This window comes from Silurus aristotelis (genome assembly GCF_946808225.1).
Source record: "Silurus aristotelis genome assembly, chromosome: 3".
In the NCBI taxonomy this organism is placed as follows: domain Eukaryota; kingdom Metazoa; phylum Chordata; class Actinopteri; order Siluriformes; family Siluridae; genus Silurus; species Silurus aristotelis.
The window spans coordinates 28,917,294-28,942,661 of record NC_139576.1 but is presented as its reverse complement, the minus strand read 5'-3'; the positions used below and the strand labels follow the sequence as shown (position 1 = coordinate 28,942,661).

The 25,368-nt window shown below is 35.6% G+C and overlaps 2 protein-coding genes across 3 annotated transcripts in view; both read right to left on the bottom strand.

The window, feature by feature from the left end:
• Positions 1–1,147: 1,147 nt before the first annotated feature.
• The window catches only part of LOC310724025 (glycerol kinase-like), a 35,222-nt gene continuing 11,001 nt past the window's right edge, over positions 1,148–25,368 (bottom strand). Inside the window, exons 8-20 of one of the 2 annotated variants that reach the window (XM_083537779.1) lie at positions 24,555–24,621; positions 21,193–21,228; positions 20,996–21,063; positions 17,698–17,740; positions 17,535–17,615; positions 15,965–16,043; positions 15,668–15,764; positions 13,997–14,081; positions 11,260–11,380; positions 9,738–9,881; positions 9,137–9,223; positions 5,347–6,060; positions 1,148–1,452 (exon numbers count right to left, since the gene is read on the bottom strand). In XM_083537779.1, the coding sequence (XP_083393905.1) occupies positions 6,056–6,060; positions 9,137–9,223; positions 9,738–9,881; positions 11,260–11,380; positions 13,997–14,081; positions 15,668–15,764; positions 15,965–16,043; positions 17,535–17,615; positions 17,698–17,740; positions 20,996–21,063; positions 21,193–21,228; positions 24,555–24,621 (913 nt within the window). In that variant the 3' untranslated portion in view covers positions 1,148–1,452; positions 5,347–6,055. Of the gene's footprint in view, positions 1,453–5,346; positions 6,061–7,638; positions 7,662–9,136; positions 9,224–9,737; positions 9,882–11,259; positions 11,381–13,996; positions 14,082–15,667; positions 15,765–15,964; positions 16,044–17,534; positions 17,616–17,697; positions 17,741–20,995; positions 21,064–21,192; positions 21,229–24,554; positions 24,622–25,368 lie in introns of those variants that run through there. The other variant, XM_083537780.1, reaches the window with a different exon arrangement.
• Positions 3,014–4,510, bottom strand: LOC310724077 (uncharacterized protein). Its single transcript, XM_083537850.1, has 3 exons — positions 3,688–4,510; positions 3,368–3,565; positions 3,014–3,255 (listed from the first exon to the last, which is right to left on the bottom strand). Exon 1 carries the CDS (start codon positions 4,094–4,096, stop codon positions 3,776–3,778), a length of 321 nt encoding a protein of 106 aa, XP_083393976.1. The 5' UTR covers positions 4,097–4,510; the 3' UTR covers positions 3,014–3,255; positions 3,368–3,565; positions 3,688–3,775.

The window sequence follows — 25,368 nt, the reverse complement described above, 5'->3', positions numbered from 1 at the left end:
TCCATCTTTTAAATTGTGTTGTAAACAGAGAAAACAATCCAAAACATTTCTTTCCAAAAATCCTTTGCATAATCACATTCCAAAAAAAGTGATATTGTTTTTTAGAATTACGAAAAAAAAATCCTTAATCAATTATTCCTTAAACTAATCCCACAAAAACCCTTTTCTTACAATCTCTTACAATCAAAACAATTAAAACTGATGGTCATAACATCGTATTGTTGAAGTATAAAGCACAATTTCGCGTCTATGTGTTGAGAAGAGATGACGATATCATTAAAAGAGAATCGGATCCTCAAGGATATTTAGGAGTTTTTTTAGTTATGGTGTCTTTACTATAGTAATGGTTGATAAGGCTCATGGTAGGTACTGTAGTATTTACTGCTAGATTTGACACAACAAACAGATGAAAAAACAGTATTTCTCTGAATAGAAATGGCAACCTTTAGATGCAATGGCCGTAGCACAATTCTGCAGTCTCGTTAATTAACCGAGATAATATTTTGACAATATTTTGACTGGAAGGAACCACTGATGATGGTTAATAATAGCATGTAGCTTACATAATAAAAAGCAATAAAAACAGAATAAAATCTCCTAATCAAATGTTGAGTAATAGCGCTTGAAGATTAAAATCTGAATAATAAAAGACCGATAACAGCGTCTGTGGTGCCCAGTGGCAGAAAGAAAAAAGGTGGCGAAGGCAGGAAAGATACTTCATATTAAAATACATTAGATGGAAAGTTGTGCTGAGTGACACGAATAAAAGAGGAAAATTCATGTCCATGGACACGAATCAATAGATTTAATTTTGTGACTAAATCACAAAATGCCGTGTGACTGGGTTGTAGGAGGACATAGTCATTATGATACATTTCTCATTTAATTGTAGTGACATTGTACAATTTTTTAATTTTAGCTTCAACAAGCACCTTAGTCCTTTTTGTGTTACATAGATTTGTGTGGACTGTAATAATGTTTATGTGATTTATCTTAATAAAATCAGTCTGTTTTAAACTGTTTTGATGGCAGATTTAGACATAGGTGACATGGGGAGACACCCAGGCCGGCATCTTGCTGGGGGGTGGCATCTTGCAAAAAAACTAAAATCTATCGGGGGTTTTTTTGTTGTTGTTGTTGTTGTTTCTTTTTGTTTTTATGTCATGTTGAATTAACCTTTTTGGGACTCAGAGTGTGCTTTCAACGCCTGGAGAAGTTCCCTCACTCATACACTCAGAAAGGAGCGGCAGGGGTTGGGTAATGTCACGTCAGTGAGGTGAGCTGTATCCAAATGAATATTATGGATGACAAAAAAATCAAAATCATCAGGAGCCCAATTCAGAAAAAGGTATGTTTGGAAACGTGCAAAAAATTTTGTATGCAGATCTAATACTCATCTCCTTCACTCTATCACTAATTTATTTAATGAAATAGGCTAAAAACTGTATATTACTTACTGTAATTTCCGGACTATAAAGTGCACCCATATATAAGCCGCACCCACTGAATTTGACAAATATTTTTATTTTTAACATAAATAAGCCGCACCTGTCAATAAGCCTGTCTATAAGTCTATAATACACTGAAACTGTACTTTACACAGGCTTTAACAAAAGACACGTTATACACAGTGTAACGGGTGAAATATGTTGCGCTTCTATTAGGAGCATAGCGGTATTTTGGGAATAGCATGCACTGCATTCTTCCGTTATTACTGCGTGTGTGTATGTCCTTTTTATTTTCTGATGCTCATTTCTAAGTTTCTTTGACTAACCCATAACGCTGTTGCCAAAAAAAATAAAAAAGCACGAGTTTTGGAAACCTGTCTGTGCTTATATGATTTCTGTTGCAACTGGAGTTAGCGAGCTCTCCCATGACCCAGACTGAACGTGTTACAACGGCTTGTATCTAAACAGTAGCCGACCAACTAAGTCATTGTTCACTGTCTTCCTCCTTCCTTTTACAACTACAGTGGAACCTTGACCTACGAGTGCATTACAGTTTTTCTCAAATGCTAAAACACATTTCACAAACGTTTCCTCCATGTTCCCCAATGTCTAAACACCCTTTTTTAAAGCTACATAAACACAACCACACCTTCTCACTTCAAAACTCAAACTTTCACACCAAAAGAGCAGCTCGAAGCTTTCAAAAATGTAAACACTATACACATCATTACACACTACAGCAAAACAATTGAAAACACAATGCTCAATTTGTGAGAAGGTTCTTTGTTTCATAACTGCCAATGCATATTTTTAAAACTTTACAGTAATGGATGTTCTTAGATCTCTGCAGAGAATTAGGCATTTAGATTTGAGAGTTTCATATAAAGAGTATAAATCTATAGTAAATTCTGCATGTACACTACTGTAACACAACTCAATGCAAAAACAGAATCTATTGCACACAACAGTACTCTTGAAAACATGATCAGGGTGTGAAGTTTTTTTATTTACTTTATTCCCACCACACACACACCACAATCACTGTGCAGCATCATGTCGCTGAGCTGCATCGGGCCACATCACCTCATCCACATCGCAGGCTATATTGTCTCTTGCCAGGCACCGCGGGAAAAACGCCCTGGAATGGCGAATCCATCCTTGGAAGGCCTCCACTGGGATGTCAACACAGGCCAGCTCCATTGCCATTAGGAGGTTCTCTCTAGTGTATGGTTGTCTGTCATAAACCTTCCATCTCCATGATGAGAAGAATTCCTTTATAGGGTTCAGGAAAGGGGAGTAGGGTGGCAGACAGACGTTTAAAAAGTGATTACTGTTGGTGGTGAACCACTCATTGATTTGGTTTGTTTTGTGGAAGCGTACATTGTCCCAAATGATCACATAAATTTGATGTGCGGGCCCAGGATGGTGTTGGTGGCGGTCCAGGAGGATGTCTTTTGGCTCCTCTAGGAAGGTGAGGAGACGTTGGGTGTTGTAAGACCCAAAGCATGCCGGTGGACAAGCCCCTCCAAACCCATGGCCACACAAAGAGTAATATTATCCCCCCGTTGGCCAGGAACCTCAGTGATGGCTCTTTGGCCAATGATGTTACGGCCTCTTTGCCTTCGTTTCTGCAGGTTGAAGCCAGCCTCATCCAGGAAGAGGTACTCATAAGGTCTGGCCATCGTGTCCAACTGTAATATCCACTGTGAAAATGTGAAAGTGCACAGGTGTTCAGAACAACAGTCAATCAGGTAGCACAGTATTGTCCAGAAGTAATGTAGGCCACTGAGCAACACAAGTATGTCCACTAACTGTACTGTGAACATGGATGTATACTTACTTGCACATACTCGTAACGTAGGTCTTTGTGTCTCGCAGAGTTGTGCTCAAAGGGACCCCTATAGACTTGTTTCATCCACATCTTTTGGCGCCAGAGAACTCGGTCTATTGTGGCCAAGCTGACATCATCAATGCTCTCAAAGTTGAAATTATCGGCAATGACTTTGTCTTTGATCTCCCGGAGTCTGATGAGGTTGTTCTCACGATCCACAATGAGGGTTTCTTGTGCCGCTGTAAATATGGCAACCCTCCCACCTCTATGTGGCATTCTTTCAACTCTAAAGAAAGAAACATGTGTTGTCAGTTTTACTATACAGTAACAACTGATTTGAAACCAATAGACTACTTTCACAGGCTTGTAAAATTGTATTTTAACAAAGAACGCAATAGAGTACAATACCTGTTGTGTTGTCTGAATGCCCTGATAATGGTGGCCACGGTAAACCTACTCAGGTTTGGACGGACTCGTAGTCCTGCTTCAGCCATTGTCATGACATGGACAATGACATGGTCAATGACTGTTGCTCACATCTCGTCCGTAATGATGGTGCGAGGTTGTCTTGCTCTCCCTCCTGGACCTTCACCTCTCCCTTGTTGGCCTGCTCCTCTTCCTTCTCTGATTTGAACTCCTCTTCCTCGTTGGCCTGCTCCTCTTCCTCCTCTGATTTAAACTCCTCTTCCTCGTTGGCCTGCTCCCCTTCCTCCACTGATTTGAACTCCTCTTCCTTGTTGGCCTGCTCCTCTTCTTCCATGGCCAGCTCTTCTCCCTCCTCTGACTCGAATTCCTCTTCCCCTGACTCTGCCTTCATCCATTGTGTTTGTTTGGAATCTTCAGCAAACTGTGCACTCTGAACTTGTTTTTGTACATGTGGTCACAGCATTAGCAACAAGTGTCTTCAATTTTGAGTCGTTGTGTGTAATGAATGACGCCAGGTGTGTTCATTGTGTTCAAATATTGCTGACTGTGGCAAGCATTTTGCATCACATGGGCTTTCATTTGAGAATATGAGCAGAGTTCTTTTGCAACTTGTTTTTTAGCAAAAAAAAAATGTGTTAAGATTTATGAGAACGGAGGATTGTGTTTTGTGAATTGTGTCTTCATGTGAAATGTGTTTATGATATTGGAAAATGATGGCTAGATTTAGTAAATGTGTTTAGACAACTGGTCATTTGGTTTAGAGGATTGGCTTTTGTGTTTTAGCATTTGAGAAAAACTGTAATGTGCGAGTTTTCCGAGATACGAGCGGTCAATTGGTCGATTTTTTTGCTTTGTTACGCGAGCAAAAAATTGAGGTACAAACTCGAGACGCCGCTGCTAGATGGCGAAGCGAAGCCAGAAAATGAAGATAAAAAATAAAGATAAGCAAAGAAGAAAAAGTAAACATTTTTAAAGTTTAGTTATACGCAGTGTACAGGAGTAATAGTAAAAAACGAGTTTTCCCTCCGCCTCCGCTTATCCCCTCTACTCCCCCTCCACAACACACACACACACACACACACACACACACACACACACACACACACACACACACACACCCCAACGGCGTTTTCGTTAGCTCAAGTAATCTCATCTCCAAGAAAAATACACTGAATAAAACCTTATTATATCTCTTCATACTCTTTCTATTATGTTTTTATACAAGATTTGTTATTTAGAAATGTATTTTCCTAATTTAATAACATGAAACATAAAAACGGGGTGTCATTGTGAGGGTTGGAACGGATTAATGACATTTTAAATATTTTCAATATGGAAAACTGATTTGATGTGCGAGCAAATTGAGATACGAGCTCGTCCACGGAACGAATTAAACTCGTAGGTCAAGGTACCACTGTATTTCTTTGGGGAGTTTATCTTTTGTCATCTTTGTGCGCCACCGGTGGAAGTTTTTCTCCCGAAGCCGTGCAGCTCAGAACACAGGTGAAATGCGTTTTTTCGTTTCTGTGTTTGTGAAACCGGGAAAAACCCAGGAAAAATCCATAAATTAGCCGCTTTGTTGTTTAAACTGCGGGGTTCAAAACGTGGGAAAAAAGTAGCGGCTTATAGTCCGAAAAATACAGTATACAGGCTATGCTGTGTTGCTTGCTGTGTTTTTACACATAGATCAGCAATATTTCTTTTAGATTGCATAACATTATAATTGATAGCATGTAGTTTATCATAATGTGTGTAGCAACAAAACAATTAGAACCAAACTATTTGTTAGATTGTAGTTTAACAGCACTTTGGTTACCTTTAACTGAGGTGAATAATAAATTAATAAACGATAAAGGTTTTCTCTAACAGCACACGTGGCTTTATTTGCACGATTTCGTTAAGTGATAGAAAAGAAGGTTGTGAGCTCATGATAATTATTAGATCAGTGTGTTTGACTCATTAATATCATTTTATTAATAGATTAGTGTGCTAAGAGTAACATTAAAGTCTTTTCACATAAACCGAATCGATTAAGCAAAGAGTCATGTGATAAAAAATGATAAGAAGACATTATAGTCATAATAAATCATAGTACATGGACACTTAAGTATATGTGAAGGCAAATACTTTTGTACTTTTACTTAGGTGAAAGTTTAAAGGGGCACTTTAAATTTTACTGGAGTCATATTTTACCTACTGTATCTTTACTTTTACTCAAGTACATGCTTTGTATACTTCGTCCACTACTGGTGGAAACTATAGCCTTCACTCAGGGCACTTTAGCAGCCAACCACTGAATTTCACCATTTAATAAAACCCATTTTAGCAGTGCTCCGTATGGCTCAGTCTGTTAACCTGAAAAACAGAAAATAATCGTTTCTGACTTTTGCTCTTTGACTCTTGTTTTGAGGTCTGTAAAATGTTTTTTAATATATATGTTATTGTTTTCAAATTAATATGTACATTTTAATAAAATTTCAATAGCTGTTTTACTGACTAGGTTTCGGGAACAATGATTGTCTTTATGTAATTATACATAAAAATTATGTTTAAAAATTAAACAAAATATTTATTACATTTTAATAAAGAATGGACAGAGGAAAGGAGAACTGACAGTTTGAAAGTTAAAAACAGAAGTAGTGGTTTAATAGATATTCACAACATGTTCTCTAAAAAAAACAAAAACCTTTAAACTACTTCTTCTCCTTTCAGCTGCTCCCATTAGGGGTCACCACAGCGGATCATCCGTCTCCATACCCCCCTGTCCTCTACATCTGTCTCTTTCAAACCAACTAGCTGCATGTCTTCCTTCACCACATCCATAAACCACCTCCTTTCTCTTCCTCTTTTCCTCACTCCTAGTGGCTCCATCCACAACATTCTTCTACTGATATACCCCATGTCCGTCCTCTGAACATGTCCAAACTATCTCAATCTCGCCTCCCTCACCTTGTCTCCAAAACGTCTTACATGCGCTGTCCCTCTAATAAACTTGTTTCTAATCCTGTCCATCCTCATCACACCCAACAAAAACCTCAACATCTTCAGCTCTGCTACCTTCAGCTCCACCTCCTGTCTTTTACTCAATGCCACTGTCTCTAAACCATACAACATCTCAGGTCTCATCACAGTCCTATAAACTTTCCCTTTCACTCTTGAATATATCCTTCAATCACAAATCACTCCTGCTATCACTCTTCTCCACCCACTCCACCCTGCCTGCACTCTTTTCTTCACTTCTCTAACATACTCTCTATCACTTTGCACTGTTGACCCCAGGTACCGAGGTAAAGTCTTTAAACTAGAGCCTGTTAAAAGGTTTTCCAATTGCTTATAGCCTGTACACAAAACAGAACATACTTATCTTTTTTTAAATAAGTTTTGAATTGTTTTTAATAGGGTCTCATTTTTTAGTCTCTAAGTAAATAAATTGTAAATATCCACTGGAAGGAAAATATTGCTATAACAATATTAACAAAAAAATAAAGATTCATGTGGCCCTTTTAGACCCCCTGTCTTAGAAATAATTGTTTTCATAAATTAACTTAAGACATGTCTCTGACTCCGGGACCATCAGCACTGGCTCCCCACAAGGCTGTGTTTACTTAAGTTTGCAGATGACAGCACCATCCTTGGGCTTATCACTAAAGGAGATGAGTCTACCTACAGGTGAGAAATTCTGGTGGCCTAATACACTCAGAACAGCCTTTGACAGTGTTTACTCCTTCTGCTTCCAGGGAACTATCAACTCTCAGGACATGAACATCAGCTCTCTGCTTAAAAAAGCACACCAGATGTTGTTCTTTCTGCGATAGCTGAAGAAGTTCAACCTACTAAAGAAAACGATGGTGCACTTTTATACTTCCATCACTGAGTCCATTCTCACCTCCTCCAAGGCAGACTGCAGCATGATAGCCACTCTGCCTAGACTACAGGGCCTGTACCCTTTCAGGACCCTGAAACAGGCAGATATGATAGTAGCTGACCTCTCTTATCCTTGACACAAGCCATGCTTCATCCCATCCCCAACTGACATCATCAACAATACTAATGACCCACCATCATCTCTGATCAGCCTCCACAAACTGACACATTAATGTAGAACTTACACTGTCATCTCATATGTGTTACATGAACTCAATCAACAAGGACTACTACATTGCAACCCTGCACCTGTCAACTTGAACTGATTCTGATTTTGATTCTGATGCAACCGTAGTGACCTCACACTTATTACTCTATTACACCACTAATGAGCTGATAGAGATCCATGCCTGTGATTCATTCTTTTACATGTCACACAGACATTAAACCCCCATTAATAACATTTCACTCAGTCTCACATACGCTCCAGTGTGATTATGCTTGTTTTTTTTTTGTTTAACTATAATTGATTATATTGATTTTGTTTATGTAACAGCTTCAGCTTTCGTGTTTTCAGCACATAATGTGAAATAATACTTTGCTGACATCATCAATCTGTGATTTAGAACCGAGTTATCCGCATGTCCAAGCTTGACTCTATCAGTTTCCCTCAGTGAACTTTCTTTCTTTCTTTGAAGAAACTGTGTATAATGGATTTTACCAACCAGGTCTTTATGCAATGCTACTTTTATTTAAAGAGTTTAGTGGAGCCCAATCCTGAGACGATCAATGGCTCATGTATCTGTTCTTGAAGCTCACTAGTGAGCTGAACTTTTCATCACCCAAGTTGCCAGCGACATTAACCACATAGCAAGGTATGTTCACCTTATGTGAAGGTTTATGTGCAAATGAACCAAAAGCATAGTCTAATGAATTTTAGAAGGTAAGCCATCTTGAATGATGAACCTATGAGTGCAAAAAAAACAAGAGCTCACAAAGAGCTCCAGCCAAAGGTCAACATGGTGACCTCAGCTGCCAAGCTCGCCAAGATGGCCTTCTCCTATAACCTGCCCATGCCTAATGATGACAGCACTGCCGTCTTGCATGACCTCCCCAAACCAGAGGGTGACAGCATGGCCTCCCTCCATGACCTGTTCATTTGAGTAAAGAACAATGGCACAGCTTCCACCCACTGCCTGCTCACAATAGGGAGCAACAGCACAGCTTCTACTTACTGCCTGGCCTCCTCCCACTACCTGTTTACATCGTGAGTCGACAGTGTATCCTCCCTCGTTAACCTGCTAACACCTCCTTGACCTGCTCATGCCAGGCACCTCCTAAGGCTGGTTCCAGCAACGTGTACCCAACAAATTATTTTGTTCCCCTACAAAGACAGACAATGCCTGCCTCCAGAACCAGGGTCTGTTTTTACTCCTGTGCCATCATTTGTTCATGTGTTCACATGTTTTTGTGCTGTTCCCAATTCAGTGTTTGATTAATGTGTGTGTGTGTGTGTGTGTGTGTGTGTGTGTGTGTGTGTGTGTGTGTGTGTATAAAAAGGTGTTACCTTTTCCATTAGAAAGTGGATCCAAAGTCTCCCAGTTCATGGCTTTCTGGACGGCTTTCTTCCATCTTGCATATCTGAATTCACTCTCTGTTCAAAAAATTACATAATTTATTAATTCCTCCTAATCAGCATTTATTATAATGACAAACTTTCTGTAGAACCATAAGAAACATCTCTTGCGTAGTATGATTAATTCACCCACGAAATGCACTGGTAGATTTTAAATTGTAACCAATTGTTGCATTGTTAACATGAAAAGCTCCAATCAAATTGTACACTGGTCATTTTCTCCATCAGAGCACATTTATGTATAAAGTGGATGATTGCACTTCATACAGTGACTTCAGTAAAAGAAGGATAAATCATTCTGTTGGTCAGTACATTCAGTCATTTAGATGTCAATAGCAGGATACATTAGCATATACAGAATACATATACAGTTTGATTATTATATCAGTGCCCATAATTTGTATTTATTCAGATTGTTTTTCTATTCATTCAGAATAAATTCACTTTAAATTTAATTATTCAAAATTAAATCAGAGCTAACTCTAAAATGGTCATGACTAGATGAAAAATGGCTGATCATCTCAGCTCTCACCTTCTGGATTGATCTGCGGGTTGTATTTCTCAGAGGACACAAAGGTCATGTCCTCTAAATTAATGCTCCACACTCCAACCCCTTCAGCTGCTCCAGCAGCCATTGCTGCCCCCAGTGCAGTGGTCTCAGACATTGATGGTCTTACTACACAGGAGAAATAGTCACAGTTTTAAAACTTTTAAAGCCTGACAAAAATATTTATGATAAAATATAGACTTGCGGAGAACTTTAAAAAGGTAAAGATAAAAATGATAGAAAAACATTTTGGAATAAATTATGTCAGCCATCATGTGTATCTGTGTTGTGCATTTATTTAATGCACATTTGATGTAATTGGTTGCACAATTCTCTACCTGCTGAATCTGGATTTTCAGCAACCAGTACAAAATTTATTCCCACAAGTGCCAAAACTCTCAGTTAATACCTAATAATTATCTGTGTAAAGCTGCTTTGAGACAATGTTCATTGTTAAACGCGCTATACAAATAAAAATTAAGTGAATTGAATTGATAATCTTACTTTTGTTCACTTGAATCAGACTTTTGCTGTAGTATAAAAATGATTCTTTCTCAGATTTCATAGTTTTCAAATCATTTAAAATAAATGAATGCATCATTTTGGATCTAGAGAAAGGTCAAACAGACATCATGACCTTCTTTATCAATGAACCTCTCAGAAAAAGACTACCGTAATAGTTTTCCCTTTCCCTTCCCTCCCACCAGCTCTAAGATAGCCTCTTTGTTACGTTAAAGAATTGATCCACAACTTTTTGAATGAAGGAGATTCTCTGTAGGCACACATTAGCTGAAGTGATATGGCAGTTAGCATGGTCAGAAACCTTAAAACTGTGCTTGTACTTATCAGCATGATTCTGATTCTGAGTATTAGTAGAGAACAGTAGGTACGCAAAAACTATTTTGATATTTCATGATATGATTACAATAGTCTGGCAACATATTGAAAGTTTATATCTCTAACTATTATACATTCATGCAGACTTTCATTATAACACAGGTTATAAGAAGGACTAAAGATTCAATTTAGCCCTTGATTGGCTGTCTTTTAAATCTATTATGTTACTTTACTAAAAATTGCAGATTATTGTGCATGATATCAAACAACAATCAAGAATCTACATAGACTTCCTTTTTTTTTTAACATATTTAATACTCAGGCTCTTTGTGGTTTTAATCTAAACCTGCATTGCAAGACTTTATATGATGGCTCAGTCTCTCCTGTCCACTTAAAAGACCAAGCAATTTTTTTTATTAAAGGCAGTTTCGAAGATAAGTACTTTGGTAACAAGCTATGCAAGGTGCTGGCTATCCTAATGTTTATTTTAGATTCATTAGGAGTCTGTCAGAATGTCGCAGAACCCACTCATCACAACAGACACACCTTTGAATTAACGGCTCTAGAACAGAGTATTTTGGAGTATGGATCATTAAAATAATGTAAATGTAAGAAATCTTTGAACATTTAATGATAACACTGTGTCAGATAGGATATTTAACAAACTTACCAACTGGAATACAGAGGATATCAGCCTGGAGTTGCATTAGTAGTTTGTTAGCTGTCATTCCTCCATCTACCTGTAACTGAGTAAGTGAGGCACCACTGTCTTGATTCATCGCTTCCAAAACCTACAGCAAAAACAAAGCTAACAATGAAAAACTGTTACTTCCTCAAATGCTGTTACTTTCAATAAAAAAACCTGCAGATTACATTCTAATATTTTTAACCTGGCTATTTATTAATGGTCACATTCAATGGTCTCAGTTTATGCATCATTTGCAAATTACTGTCTAACACTGTTTTAATTTTTATCTTCTTTATATCAATACTTTATTACAGACACTACTAGTCAAACACTCTTGAACACCAGCAACAACTGGCTTTATTAAAGGTAGGAGTAAAGTAAAGCCATTTAACAGCAAAAAAAATATTCTGGTTCATGTTCACATGATTGCGTCTTGCGACAGGTGCAGATTTGACAAACGTATTTTCATGCAAAAAATTTCCCGTTCTACAAAATATCAAAAATGATTTGTTTGATTCGAATCTGGTGACTGGAAAGGTCACTGAAGAACATTGTCATGACCATGGTGTAACCTGTCAGTCTCAAGCTGTTCATTCTGAGATGCCTTTCTGCTTAACAAAAGCAAAAGCGAAAAGTGTCTTCCTGTCAGCTAATTTAGCCTGTTTATTTTTGCATGTAGACGTTTGTGTTGAAATCCCAAAGCATCAGCACTTATAGAATTCTGACCCCACTAACCATTTCATGGTCAAAGTCAAAGAGATTACAATTTCCTTATTATTCTGACATTTGATGTAAAAATTAACTGAAGATCCTAAATGTGCATGATTTTATGCTGAACTAAATGTGCATGATTTTATGCTGCTGCTTCATGACTGTCTGAATGGACATCTGCATGAATGATCAAGTGTAATGGTGTTCCTATGCATAGTATTAATAAAGACTAGATGCTTACAGTTTTTCTAAGTTGCTTTGCAGCATTTTTGCAATCCAGTAAGTGCATTTCTCAAAACAATTAGTACAAACAGCACAACACTTTACATTTCTTGCAAAAGCCAGTACTTTTCTTAAAATGACATCACAGTGCACCGTCCTCCATCAAGAGTATAAAAGGCCAGAACACCAAAGCAGCAGTCGTCATTGACCAGTGGCAGCAGTCGTCATTGACCAGTGGCCATTTGACATCGTGAAACCTGTCACTCAGCACTGACCATTCAGCAGTGGTCTTTCAGCATGCATTCTGCATCATGCAACCGACCGAACAGCAACTAACAGAAGATAGCAAGAATCACCTCATATACGATCAGTTCTATACCCAATAAAGTTGAGTGTTCTGAATCCTGTACCGTGTTTTTACTGATGCGCTAGGGCGAGTACAATCCCCTGATCAGCGCACACCAGATAATGAAAATCCTTATATGGTCCTTCGAGCTAGAGAGGAAAACTTCCTAACACTTAGTTTTCTCTCAAAAGTAAGTATTTGTGTCAATGAACATCTCATCACCAAGTCCTTTTGTCATTGTTTACAAACAAGACTGTCAAAATGTTCAGTCAACGATTAAAATTGCACAAGACTGAATTTCTTCTTTATGGCATTAATTAATTTCAGCTTAATAATTGTATTTATTTGATTGCATATTTGAATAATACTGATTACATAAAACTGGGCAGAATTCACACTTTTACTGTACTGTTATCGTGTTCATTCATTTCTTGGTTGTTTATTCATTTTCAGAAATTGTAATTCTGTGTTTTGCTCTGTCTGTCAGAGCAACCTGTTGTTCACAAGATTCACCTTTGACCTGTTTTAGAGAACTAGTTAATTATTGGTTGATCTGATGCCATACACTCTCCTTCATTAGTGAAGTGACTCTCATTCATTCAAGATTCATCTGCACAATCCATCAATTCAAAACACATTTTAAAATAGAGTTTAATAGAATTTTAAAGTTGACAGATTAAGACAACTGGTGCAACCTTTTTGCATTCAATTACATATGCAATGAACTGATGTTGAGATGTTTTGTGGGTTAAAACTATTCAAGTGACATAAACAACTGATAATGTTGAAAAAAAGCAGACAACTGTACACAATCAATTAAATGAATGTACCAAAGCATTTTTGCAACAATTCGCATTCACAGAAATAAAAAATTATTTTATGATGTGCACAAGTGACTAAATGATGTGTGAGGTTAAACAAGTAGTTTTGAGAATTTCATTTCTGGTCAAAGAAACGCTCCAAAGCAGCTGAGAAAAACTAAGCATTGTGCATTCACTGATTTATGCAATGAACTGATGCCGAGATGTTTTGTGGTTTAAAACTATTCAGGTGACATAAAAAACTGATAATGTAGGAAACAGTGGACAATTGTACACAATCAATTTAATTTAATTCAAGACCGAGGCGAACGATACGGAGCGGAGCGGAGCATACGCGACCACACAGGGACATACGTGGACGGGCATGAACATGCAATAACGGTTTATATGGGAGCTGGAAATGAGTGGGTAACTCGCTTCAGCTGTGCGTGATTTGCGCTGCGAGCTTGGGAGCACACGGAGGCAAAGACAGCCACTGAAGGGGGCGTGGCAGGTGAATTCCTGACAATATGTGACTATATGTTGAACAAGAAGTTTTAAGATTTTTATTTCTGATCTAAAATACACTCCAAAGCAACTGAGAAAAGCTGTAATATAAAATTGTGTTTCTTTGCATTACCTCTCGTGTTTGAAAGCACACTGCTTCCAATGCTGCAAAAGCCAAGTGACTCCTGTTTGTGAACTGTGTCAGACCACAGATAATCCTTAAAAGAATAGAATAACATTTAATGTTAACTTTGTTTATTGTTGTAATGTTCATTACTGTTATAAAGCATGACATGATAATAAATAAAAAACAATTTTTAATAAATTAATAAATAGCATCCATTTGAAAAAAATATCTTGTTTTAAAGATTTAATCAAGAGAATGTAATTACTTGTGGTGGCATCATAATAACAAATACATTTCCTCTATATAAATTCACATACTTTATTTAAACAGTACCAGAAGTTACTGTCACAGTGCTTCCTACACATTGTATTTATTGCTGTCTCTTTGTGACTAACACTTGACCCTCATTATTAATTGAATCCTTCACCCGATTTGCTTGAATTTTATATTTATAATTTTATTTATAATTTTATGAAGTATAGATAGATAGATAGATAGATAGATAGACAGATAGATAGATAGATAGATAGATAGATAGATAGATAGATAGATAGATAGATAGATAGATAGATAGATAGATAGATAGATAGATAGATAGATAGATAGATAGATAGATAGATTTACTGTACCCTTATCTTATTATATTATTTTATTATATATAATCTATATATATAAATAGTGTGTGTGTTTATCATGCCATCAGGTTGCGCTGATGCTGTGACATTTCTCAAAATTGATTTACTCTGAAAAATGAAATAACCTTTTCCCGTTACTATCAGTGGAAAAGAAAGAGCTCAATAAATGCTATACTTATTAAAATGTAAAAAAGTGTCAAAAAGAAAAATACAGAGCTTTGTGTTCTACACCACAGTTCACCTACAGTATGTTTACACTAAATACATACACATAACTTTCCACTGTTATCTGTAAAATTAAATACTATCACATATTTATAATCATTACTGCTCACTGTGCAGCTTAAGTGTCTTCAGCTTGTATACACATATACAATATTTTGCAAATGAAGCAAACAGATCTGACCTTAAAATCTGACCTTAGGCACTGTTAAATGCTAGTATGTACTTATACAATAGAACTGTCCATATTTCAATCTCCTGCTTTATAGAAAGAGCATGACACCTAGAAGTAAACTTTTATTTTTTTCTATTCAACATATACTTTCAATATTATTATCATTGATAAATAAGCAACAGCCCACTATAAAGGTTATACAATTCTGTATTTTATAAAAGAGTATTTGTTATTAGAGAAGACTCAAGTAGAACACATTTAAGAGTGAAATGGCAGAGAGTTGCATTTGCAGGTGAACTATATTTTATTTATGCAATAACAGATAAAAAAAATAAATAAAAAAAATTGTATCATGTGCCATGTCCTAAAGGCAAATTGAACTGAATTGTATAACCTTCATTTATATCCAGTGGCCTGCTACTTATAAAAAAAAAAAATAAAAAAAAAAAGTGAATATTTCATAGAAGAAATAAAAGTGCATTTCTAGGTGCCCTTTTATATACAGGAGTTTGAGATATGGATAATTCTACTGTACATATGAGTGCATACTGGCATTAAACAGGGCCTAAGTTCAGATTTGAAGGTCAGATCTGCTTGATTCATTTTGTAATGTATTTTCTTAATTTATGCTTTAATTATACTTACCCTCGAGCACTGGGTTCCCAGTAGGGGGCATAAAGCCCAGAAAATGCTGGAACAAAATAACAGCCATAAGATGTCCCAGCTGCAGCAGCCAACTTTTCTATTGAAAGATTTTGGTTAAAATGATTCTGGCAAAAGTTCTTGGAAACATCATATGACTAGATCTTATATAGACTTGTATATCTGCATTGTGGATTCTCAGACATTTTAAGTGGTGTAAAAAGTGCACTGTGTAAACATTTAAATACAAAAATGTAGTGACAATATTCGTTATGCAATGAAAACAGTGTAATGGCTCACCAATTTCAGATGAGGATGTGAGGATTCCCAGATTGTCTTTTAGCCACCTGACTACTGCTCCAGCAATTGCAACAGATCCCTAAATCATGTATCAATCACAGGAACCATAAGAAATGAAACTTTTGAAGACAAAAGAAAAAGCCAGACATAAGTTATTTAACTCTAGTAGGTTCAAAACTTATGAACTGTTTAACGTACAAGAGTAAAGTATTTAGATTTAGTTTGTAAGAAAAGTCATGACTATTAAGCATTAGTCTAATCCTCTAGTCTAAACTTTTTTTTTTTTTACCATTCTTGGACTGTACTACCTTTTTCAATTCAAATCATCTGATAATTGTTCAAATAATCAGAAAATGAATTTCAAGAACATAGGCTGGACTTTTGTGGGTTTCTGCTGGGGGTTTAAACGGTACATGTATTATTACCAAACTTTTTCGGTACAGGCTTTCGGTTGGGCGCACATGTGGACCAAATGCAATCCTTTTTACGTGTGGAACACAGTTACAATCACACCCTCACCCTCAGGAAAGTATTAAGTGGTGGAATGAGAGTTTGCTTACTCTCCACCTCACACTGTTGTGTAGTGTCATTGTTTTTCTTTTTTATTATTAAACTGAAAACATACACAACAAAGCCAGGGGTATAAAAAAAGAAACTAGAGTTAGCACAGTGTCACTGTGGCTACTCACTCTGTAAATGCGATTTGTAGTGTGCACTTTTGTTGCCAGTTATTTTGACAATAATGGCTGTATGTTGAGTTATTTTCAGAGGACAGTAAATCTGTACTGCTATACAACTGCACATTCACTACTAAAGGGGGCATAAACAATGACAAAATAAGCAGACAAAAAGTAACAGAAGCTCTCTTATAGCTCTATCTATTGTGGTGCTGAGCCTTTCAGATACTGTATGTTTCAGGACGTCGAAAAATCCAAAGGTTTTAGAAGACATACAAAGTGCAATTTGAAAAAAGTGAAGCATGCAAAGGCTCGATCATTAAAATTATCAAATAGGTTACAATATGAAAAACTCACTTACTATGCCTTTTTATTAAAAGAAGATAGAAAAAGATGACTAATGTATAGAGTGTGTCACAAATGAGATCTGGCTGCAAAAAAAATTCACTGAAGGCAGTAAAGGACATCCTCTTCATAACAGAATATTAATTTTAAGCATATAATATCTTAATTTACATTTACAGCATTTGGCAGACACCCTTAACAAGAGCGATTAACAATTGAGCAGTTCAGGGTTGAGGGCCTTGCTCAAGGACCCAACTGGTGCTTCTTGATGGTTACGATACAAAGTCCAATGTCTTAACCACTGATTGTTAGAAAATGTATGTAAATAATATTTAACACTCTAGAGTGCATTTGTAAAACTGAACTGTACATTATTTGTGTATATGATTTATTTATTTAGACAAATAAAAATCAAACAAGCACAAAGGCACTTGATATCTTGTTTAATCTGGGGCACATTTGTTTTTTACCTACTTTTCTTTTTCTTTTTGATTTTGTATTTAAGACATATTTTAGGACATAATAAAAAAAACTAAAGAAATACTGACCTCTAATGCATAATAAGCAGGTTTGTCTTTTCCCAGTTTGTATGCAATTGTTGTAAGAAGACCATGCTCTGACATCACAGGCTGGGGAAGAGTTAATAGTTACCAAATGTCATCTGGTAAATGAGAACAAATAAAATAATTTCTTGTATAAAGTATAAAATACCTTGACTCCAGTATTTTTCAACATGAAGCAACCAGTTCCATATCTGCAACAGAAGACAAAACTGGTGTGTAGAATATAAGCAGCTCTTGTATAATGTATAATGTATGACATGCTGCTTAATGTGTAATCAGATAAATAATGCATTCATAATTTCTTACTCTGATTTATATTTCATCTGTCGCTGAGTCATAAACATGAGGGTCAAAATGGTGATTTAATACAGAAACACGTATCAGGCTAAAATCCTGCCTGCAATATCTGGCTACAGACGATCAAACTGCTAAGACAAACTAAACAGCTCAATACTAGATAAGGACTAAAAATCGTTCCTGCACATCAAGCCTTGATTTACCAATGACTTTTGTACATAAAAACATCTGCAAATATGTTATCATGCATTTTCATTCATATTTACTTTATAATTACAATGAATTCCAAAACCTACACACTTTACTCAAAAGTAGTTAAAAAAGAACAAGGAAATATCCTACTAAAACCCAGAGGGAAAAAGTTCTAAAATTCTTATTTTTCCTAAATAAATTAAGTGTTAGGGTGGTAACAGACACATCACCAAAATTTTCTTCAAACAAATACATTTTATTTAAATGTTATGATATGTTTGAAGGACTAACACCTTTAACCCTGATCTGGTTTCAGAGAAGATCTAATTTTTAGTCAGTTAAAACCTCCATGCTGATTTTGGCTCAGAGAGGACGATAGCAAAGAGAAAGCTCTTTATCATGATCAACCTCATATGTCTTCTACTTTGGCTCCTCCTCTGGCTCCTCCTCCTCCTCTGAGGTACAAGGTGTTATCAAAAGGTTTTGCAACTTGCGCACCCCACATCTGGTCACTTTTGCCAAATGTTCTCCCAAAGACACCTTAAAAACTGGCATTAGAAATTGCTATTGATGGTTTGCACAATGCTGCAAATGTCGAAAAAGACGATCGCATGCATTGGTCATGCTCTGGACCTGCTTTGCCTTTTTCAGTTGTGGAGATGATGGGCTCTTCCAATGTAAAAACTGTTGCTTTGTCTCAGGGTTGCACCCGTATACCCAAGTTATATCACCGGTAATGATCCTCGACACTTGGGCGTGCTGTTCCTTCTGCTCCTGGGTCAGCAGAATCAGGACAAACTTAGCAGTAACATGGTGCATGTTCAAATGAAACGTGAGAATTGCCTGGACAAAGGCAGTGATGTTGTGGATTATTCTCCAACGTACATCACGCACAAGTTGCTGAATGGTTTCAACCTTTTCAGGGGTTAAGGTCGTCCTTTCTGATCTCTAATCATCTTCCAGTGTTGTTCTTTCGCTCTTGAACTGCATGTGCTACTCAAAACATCTCAAACGACTCATGGCATCGTCGCTATAAACTTGCCAAATCATGTCACAGATTTTCCCAGCAGCCTTGTGCTGCCATCTGTTACAAAATTAGTCTCGAAACATTTTGATACCATCTCGTATCACTTCCACTTGTCATCTTCACATTCTCTCCCCGGTTCTCATCATCTGACAAATCTATATCTAAATCTCCTTCAATGATTTTATACAGAATCTTCTTTAAGCCTTTGTTTTACTGTCTGAATTCTCGAATTGCATTTTCAATTTCTCTCATTATCATAAATAACATTATAAAATAGCATTATATCCATGCTGTTCCCGTCTTCTATGGATAATTCACTCAGATGCTCCAAGCAGCTGTGCAAGCTGACACATGGGTAAACACATATCACGTAGTACCCTTGAACTAAGATATTTGCAGTGGTGCATATCACCATCACTGCACACCTGAACATTGTTTATCTGTAATAAATGGACATTCGGTGCCACCCAGATGAGGATGGGATCCCTCTTGAGTCTGGTTCCTCTTAAGGTTTCTTCCTTATACCATCTCGAGGAGTTTTTACTTGCCATACTCGCCGCCAGCTCGCTTATCAGGGACGAACTTACACTTATAAAGATCATCTTATTCATTTTTTTTACTGCATTGTCTGTGTAAAGCTGCTTTAAGACAATGTTCATTGTTAAAAGTGCAATACAAATAAAAATGAATTGAATTTATTTGAATAGTACATAATCATTTCCAGTGTTATGTCCATCAAAAGGTGTCCTGGTCCTTTCGTTGTTCTGTCCTTCACAAAACGCCTGTTGGCCACTTCACTTTGGTTGGCAAAGACAACATTACTGATGTTGCTGTTCGTCAAAGGCAGAAACTCATTTAACCTGTCCAAAACTAAATGGCTTCAGAGTAAATCTGTAGAGTATGAACTGTCATCATCAACTTGTTGCATGAGCATCATAATGTCCTCCACAATTTCACAGACTACCTCCAGTGTTCAGACCATTTTTATAAGCTGCCAGTATAGTCCCCTCGGGCAAACACAGTTTACACTGTATAATAAAGCTTTTGTTTTTCTTGCATTTGAAGTAATAGTGGATGCTTAAATATGGGCAGAGGTTTCTTTAATAAGAATTCCATTGTCCATCTCCATGTTTCTTTCCTGTGAGTGTAGCGTGTTTATTCTTCACCCATCAATCAAGCAGTACAGTAGTTTCCAGTGTGCAATTTGTTCTCCCTTCATTATTTTCCTTTTTTTTACTCAGTAATGGATATGAATTTAAAATGTAGTTGAGTACAATACTTTAAACACTTAAATAAAAGTAAAATTACAGATTTTAAAACTAAAATCTAAAATTTTAAGGAGGTACACAAAACATGTTAAAGATCAGTTAAAGAAACACGAGTAAATGTAATTCGTTAATTTTACACCAACTCCAATATAAAGTTATACATGCTGATGCTACCACTTGCAGCGAACTATAGAGAAAAGCTATGAAATGAAAAGAATAGACTACTGGAAATAATTAAACACAAATTCATAGACCAAAAAAACTTAATTCTGGCCGATTTTAGCCCAGCGGACAAGTTCTGACCGCCTGCCACTGCAATTTATACATTCATTTAATTTAAGGCTCAAGTACTAAAATGTTGTATGCTGATATGCTCCATGTTAAGTAGTAAGATCTGAAAAAAGGTCATAATGCTAACATCATTATCACATCAGATTAAACAATTAAACACTCTTTTGTTGTATAATAAATAAACAAATAAACGACAAGCAAACAAACTGAACAATAAATTTATAATTGTTTCATTTATATAATGCACATTTTAAGCACTTTTTGATCTACAGAAACCTTGGTAAGACCTTCCTGAAAAATTTCCTGCCTCCATCATGCTTCACAATGATATGCAAAAAATTACAAGCATTATTGAATTACATATTACTTACGTATTTTTGGCCTGGCCATCTTTAAAGCACATCTGTCCCACAAGAGCAGCTGACTGATCACCCAGACACTGAGAAAGACAAAAAAAACTTTGTCATCTAGCTGTTTGTGCACTGAAAGGTGATGTCATTCTTAATTTTTTATAATAAATGCACAGATAATATCTGATGCCTATTTATAAAAATAAAAGAAAGCTTACTCCAGAGATTGGCACACCCACCAGTGAACCTGAGCTCTACAAACAAGAGCAGAAAGTAAATTACTTAATGTTATCAGAGTTCCTGGTGACAGTAATATGTGTAGTGGAAAAATAGCACAACATAATATGAACACTGCTATTGTTGAGTTTAGCACTTGGGGACTCCAATAGTATATATAATGTTCATAATATCCCTTTAGAAATAGGAACCAGCTATGCTTTGATGTGCACAAAATTGTGCTGTGTGTAACTGTACAATGCGAGGCCAAAAGTATGTGAACACCTGACTAATTACACTTGTGTGCTTCTTGAACATCCTATACCAGATTTCCTTATATTTTCTGTTATAATAAACAAATCTCTTTGATGCTTATATTTAAACAGCAACCTGATTCTAAAAAGTGCAACTGTTTACAAAGAAAAGTGTATTAAGAAGTCATTCTTTCCAGCAAATGTTTTTTTGAAAACTATTTATATAATGAAGACATTTAAAATCAGTCGGTATAAGTATGCTGTGAGAGAAGACTTTGTTCCTTATTATTTCAATTCAATTCAAATGATTTTTATTTGTATTGTGCTTTTACCAATTAACATTGTCTCAAAGCAGCTTTACACAGATAATGTGGTGATTAAAATTAATAAGGTGTTCTTTATAAGTGTAAGTTTGTCCCTGATGAGCAAGCCGGTTATTTCTACTTATTATTTCTAGGTAACATGACAATTTATTTATCACCTTCAGGAGAAAAAGAAAAAGAAAACAAACTTATAAAGGGATGACTATTTAGTAATGTTTTAGTAGCTACAGTGCAAATAAAAAGTGCAATATAAGAAACAATCTTATTATTATAAAGCCAGAAACTGTAACAGCTGTATGGTTATAGAATATTAATAAACATTCTGATCAGTTAGCTTTAAGAATACAATAGTGCAGTATTAGCTAATAATTTATACATTTATGCCACTTATTTCTGTATTATATTGCAAATAAATAAATATGCACATCATTATTCATTATTATCAGTAACAAATATTTGATGTTAGTATAAATGAAATCAGATTTATTAGAAATCAGAAACTTCTATAAAAATTCCTAAATGGGACATACACTGTAAAATCTTTTGTAGTTTTAACAGTGAAAGAATGTCAAATAGCGACGGTAAAAATTCTGTAAATTATAAAACATGAAATTACTGTTTATTTACCAGTTAAATACTGTTAATGTAAATACAAGTAACCTTAATACTTTTTATAATAATTGCTTTTTTAAAACTATTCCCTATATTAGTTTACTAGTTTGGTCCAGTTGACAGAGTGAATGAAAACAGATGAGTAAATTCAGACACTGATAAACACTGCGCTTAACACTTAACAAGCAGAATCACTGAAGGAAAGAACAAGAAACAAAACTACATACAGTTACAGCATTAGATGAAATCAACTGAATTAAAACACGATTATTAAACAACTCCAAAAACAGAATTCCAGCTTTACTTATTATAGTTTGACTTTATTTTTGTTAAATTTCTACAAAACATCCTTTGATACTTAACAGAAGTTTATATTTTTTTTAGATCATTTTGTAGATCAGTGGTTGCTTTAGTTGGGTTTTTGACCCTCGACTCTATAACATTAGCTTTTCTCTGACTGTTTTGAATGTGTTTGTAAAACACCTTTGTTATGACATGAAAAAGCAAGAGGGATTGTCATTTGGTGGTTTTGATTTACTATTGATGGTGATATATTCTTTATCTAATGAATTTATCTTAGATTTTATGGGTGATTTCTAATAAATTTTTAATTTTTCTTCTGCTTGACAATTAAGAATATTAAAAACATTTCATGCACAAAACCTTTAGAGTTACAGCACCATTTAGACACACAGGCATCAAGGATCAGCACATGAAACTCAAAAATGGTGATGAACAAACTTTCATGCTGCAATGCATGCTGGTTGCCAGAAAAGTACAAATCTCCCAACATGCATTGCAGCATAAATTATCCAGCCGAATGAATTTGGTTTTATTTTAATGTTTTCTGATTTCTTATGACTTTTGCTAAACTGTTTCATGGTCATCTGATCTTACCTGATCTGTTTTGCTTATTTATTTATTTATCTATTCATTTTATTTACATAAACAAATTATAAAATGGTCAAGGTTCAAGAGCAGCACTAAAGCAAACACTGATCTCCATTATGGTGACTTCAAATGAAAGTACACCTAAAGCCTAAAATCTTAATTACAGCTTTAAATAAGTGAAACTGGTAATGATGTTTTAGGGATTGTTTAATCATCCTCTGCTAAAATCTCCAGAGATTTAATGTGTTTTAGTTTTGCCTTTATCTTTGGCTTTGGCTGTAAGTTGTGTTTCTCTGCTCTTGATTCTCTTTCCATCAGTGATCCTGCTTGTTCACAGGTGTTTATCAAAGTTCAATCCTCATTTAGTCACTTCATTATCTTATTAACTTCATCACTGCTTCATAACACATAAATGCTCTTTTAAAACTGAGGATTTTGCTGTGGGATTAAAGGGTTTAAATGTGTGAAATGAAAAATACACACAATGAAATGTGTTTTAACAGTAATATACTGTAAGTTTAATTTATGAAAGCAAACTGTAAAAAAAAAAAACTGTAGAATACTGCCAACCCTGCTGCCAGTAGTTTACCATTAAATCAAAATACTGTAAAATCTAAGATTCAAATTCCTGTTGTGTGTTTTGTGGGTTACCGTTGTGTAGGAGAGCAGAGACTGTGTTTAAGTCAAGAATGGACAGAGAAATATTGATATTATGCTTTATGATGCTCTATGTAAAGATAGTAACTGTGTAGGAGTGACTCATTGCAGTGAGACTCTCTCCACTAATTTTTTCCATCTAAATGTGTGCTGCTATTATCTACAACAGATTTGACTTGAATTGATACTTTAGTGATTTTGCATAATACTGTAAGTTGTCATGTGCATTCAGAGTACTAATATGCTGACATTATTTAAATATAAAAAATATTTGGTCATTAACAAACAGTTTTTGCAAATACAATGAGTTAATTTACAGGTCTTTTTTTACAATGTAAAAATACTGTTAACATTTTTAAAAATGTTAACAGTATTTTTATGCTAGATTTCTGGTAACTACGGCTGCCAGTTTTTTACTGTAAAATTGACAGTATTTTATTTATATTTAGTAGAATTTTATCTTTATTGGCAATAAGAACTGATTGATTACACACACACACACACACACACACACACACACACACACACACACACACACACACACACACACACACATACACACACACAAACACACACACATAAAAAAAACAAAAAACAAAAAAACAAAAAACACAGACACAAACTTACAATGCAGCCATATATTTCTGAAGAGCTTCTGACCTCTGGGAGGATTTCAACAGGAACATCAAAGTGCCTATAATGTCAATAAAGCTTTTTAAAGTTTCAAAACCAAAGATATCAACAGCTTTACCATATTTGATTATTTTTATAGTACTATAATTATAACAGACAATCAATTACAAAATTTCACTCCTATTTAAGACATTGAATTAATTTTATTTATTTCCTAATCAAAATCATCAACTTGTATTTTGATTCATTTCCTACAAGTTTCTTCAAACAGATAATTCTGGAAGTAATTAAACCTGTTCCAAAACTAATAAACTCTTCCATTAACACTGGTTATGTACCTAGATCCTTCAGACTGGCAGTTATCAACCCCCTAATTAAAAAACCTGACCTTGACCCTTGTCAGCTGTTCAATTATAGGCCAAAAACAAACCTCCCTTTATATCCAAGATTTAAAAAAAGGTTGTAGCTCAGCAGTTCTGCTCACATCTACTGAGGAATAACATTTTCAAAATGTATCCTTCAGGATTTAGGCTTCATTATAGCACGAACACAGCACTAGTTAAAGTTTTAAATGACCTGTTATTGGCCTCTGATCAGGGTTTTGTCTTCTTACATGTTTTGCTCGACCTTAGTGCAGCTTTTGACACCATTGATCATACTATCCTAATTGCTAGACTAGAGAATGTTGTTGGAATAAAGGGAACAGCTGTCTCCTGGTTTATATCTTATCTGACTGATCGCTATCAGTTTGTTAATGTAAATGGTTGATTTAAATTCTCCACCCTCTCAAGGTAAAGTTTGGTGTTCC

Coding starts and splice junctions, on each gene's coding strand:
- LOC310724077 (XM_083537850.1), bottom strand. CDS start 4,096: ATGAAGGCAGAGTCAGGGGAAGAGGAATTCGAGTCAGAGGAGGGAGAA.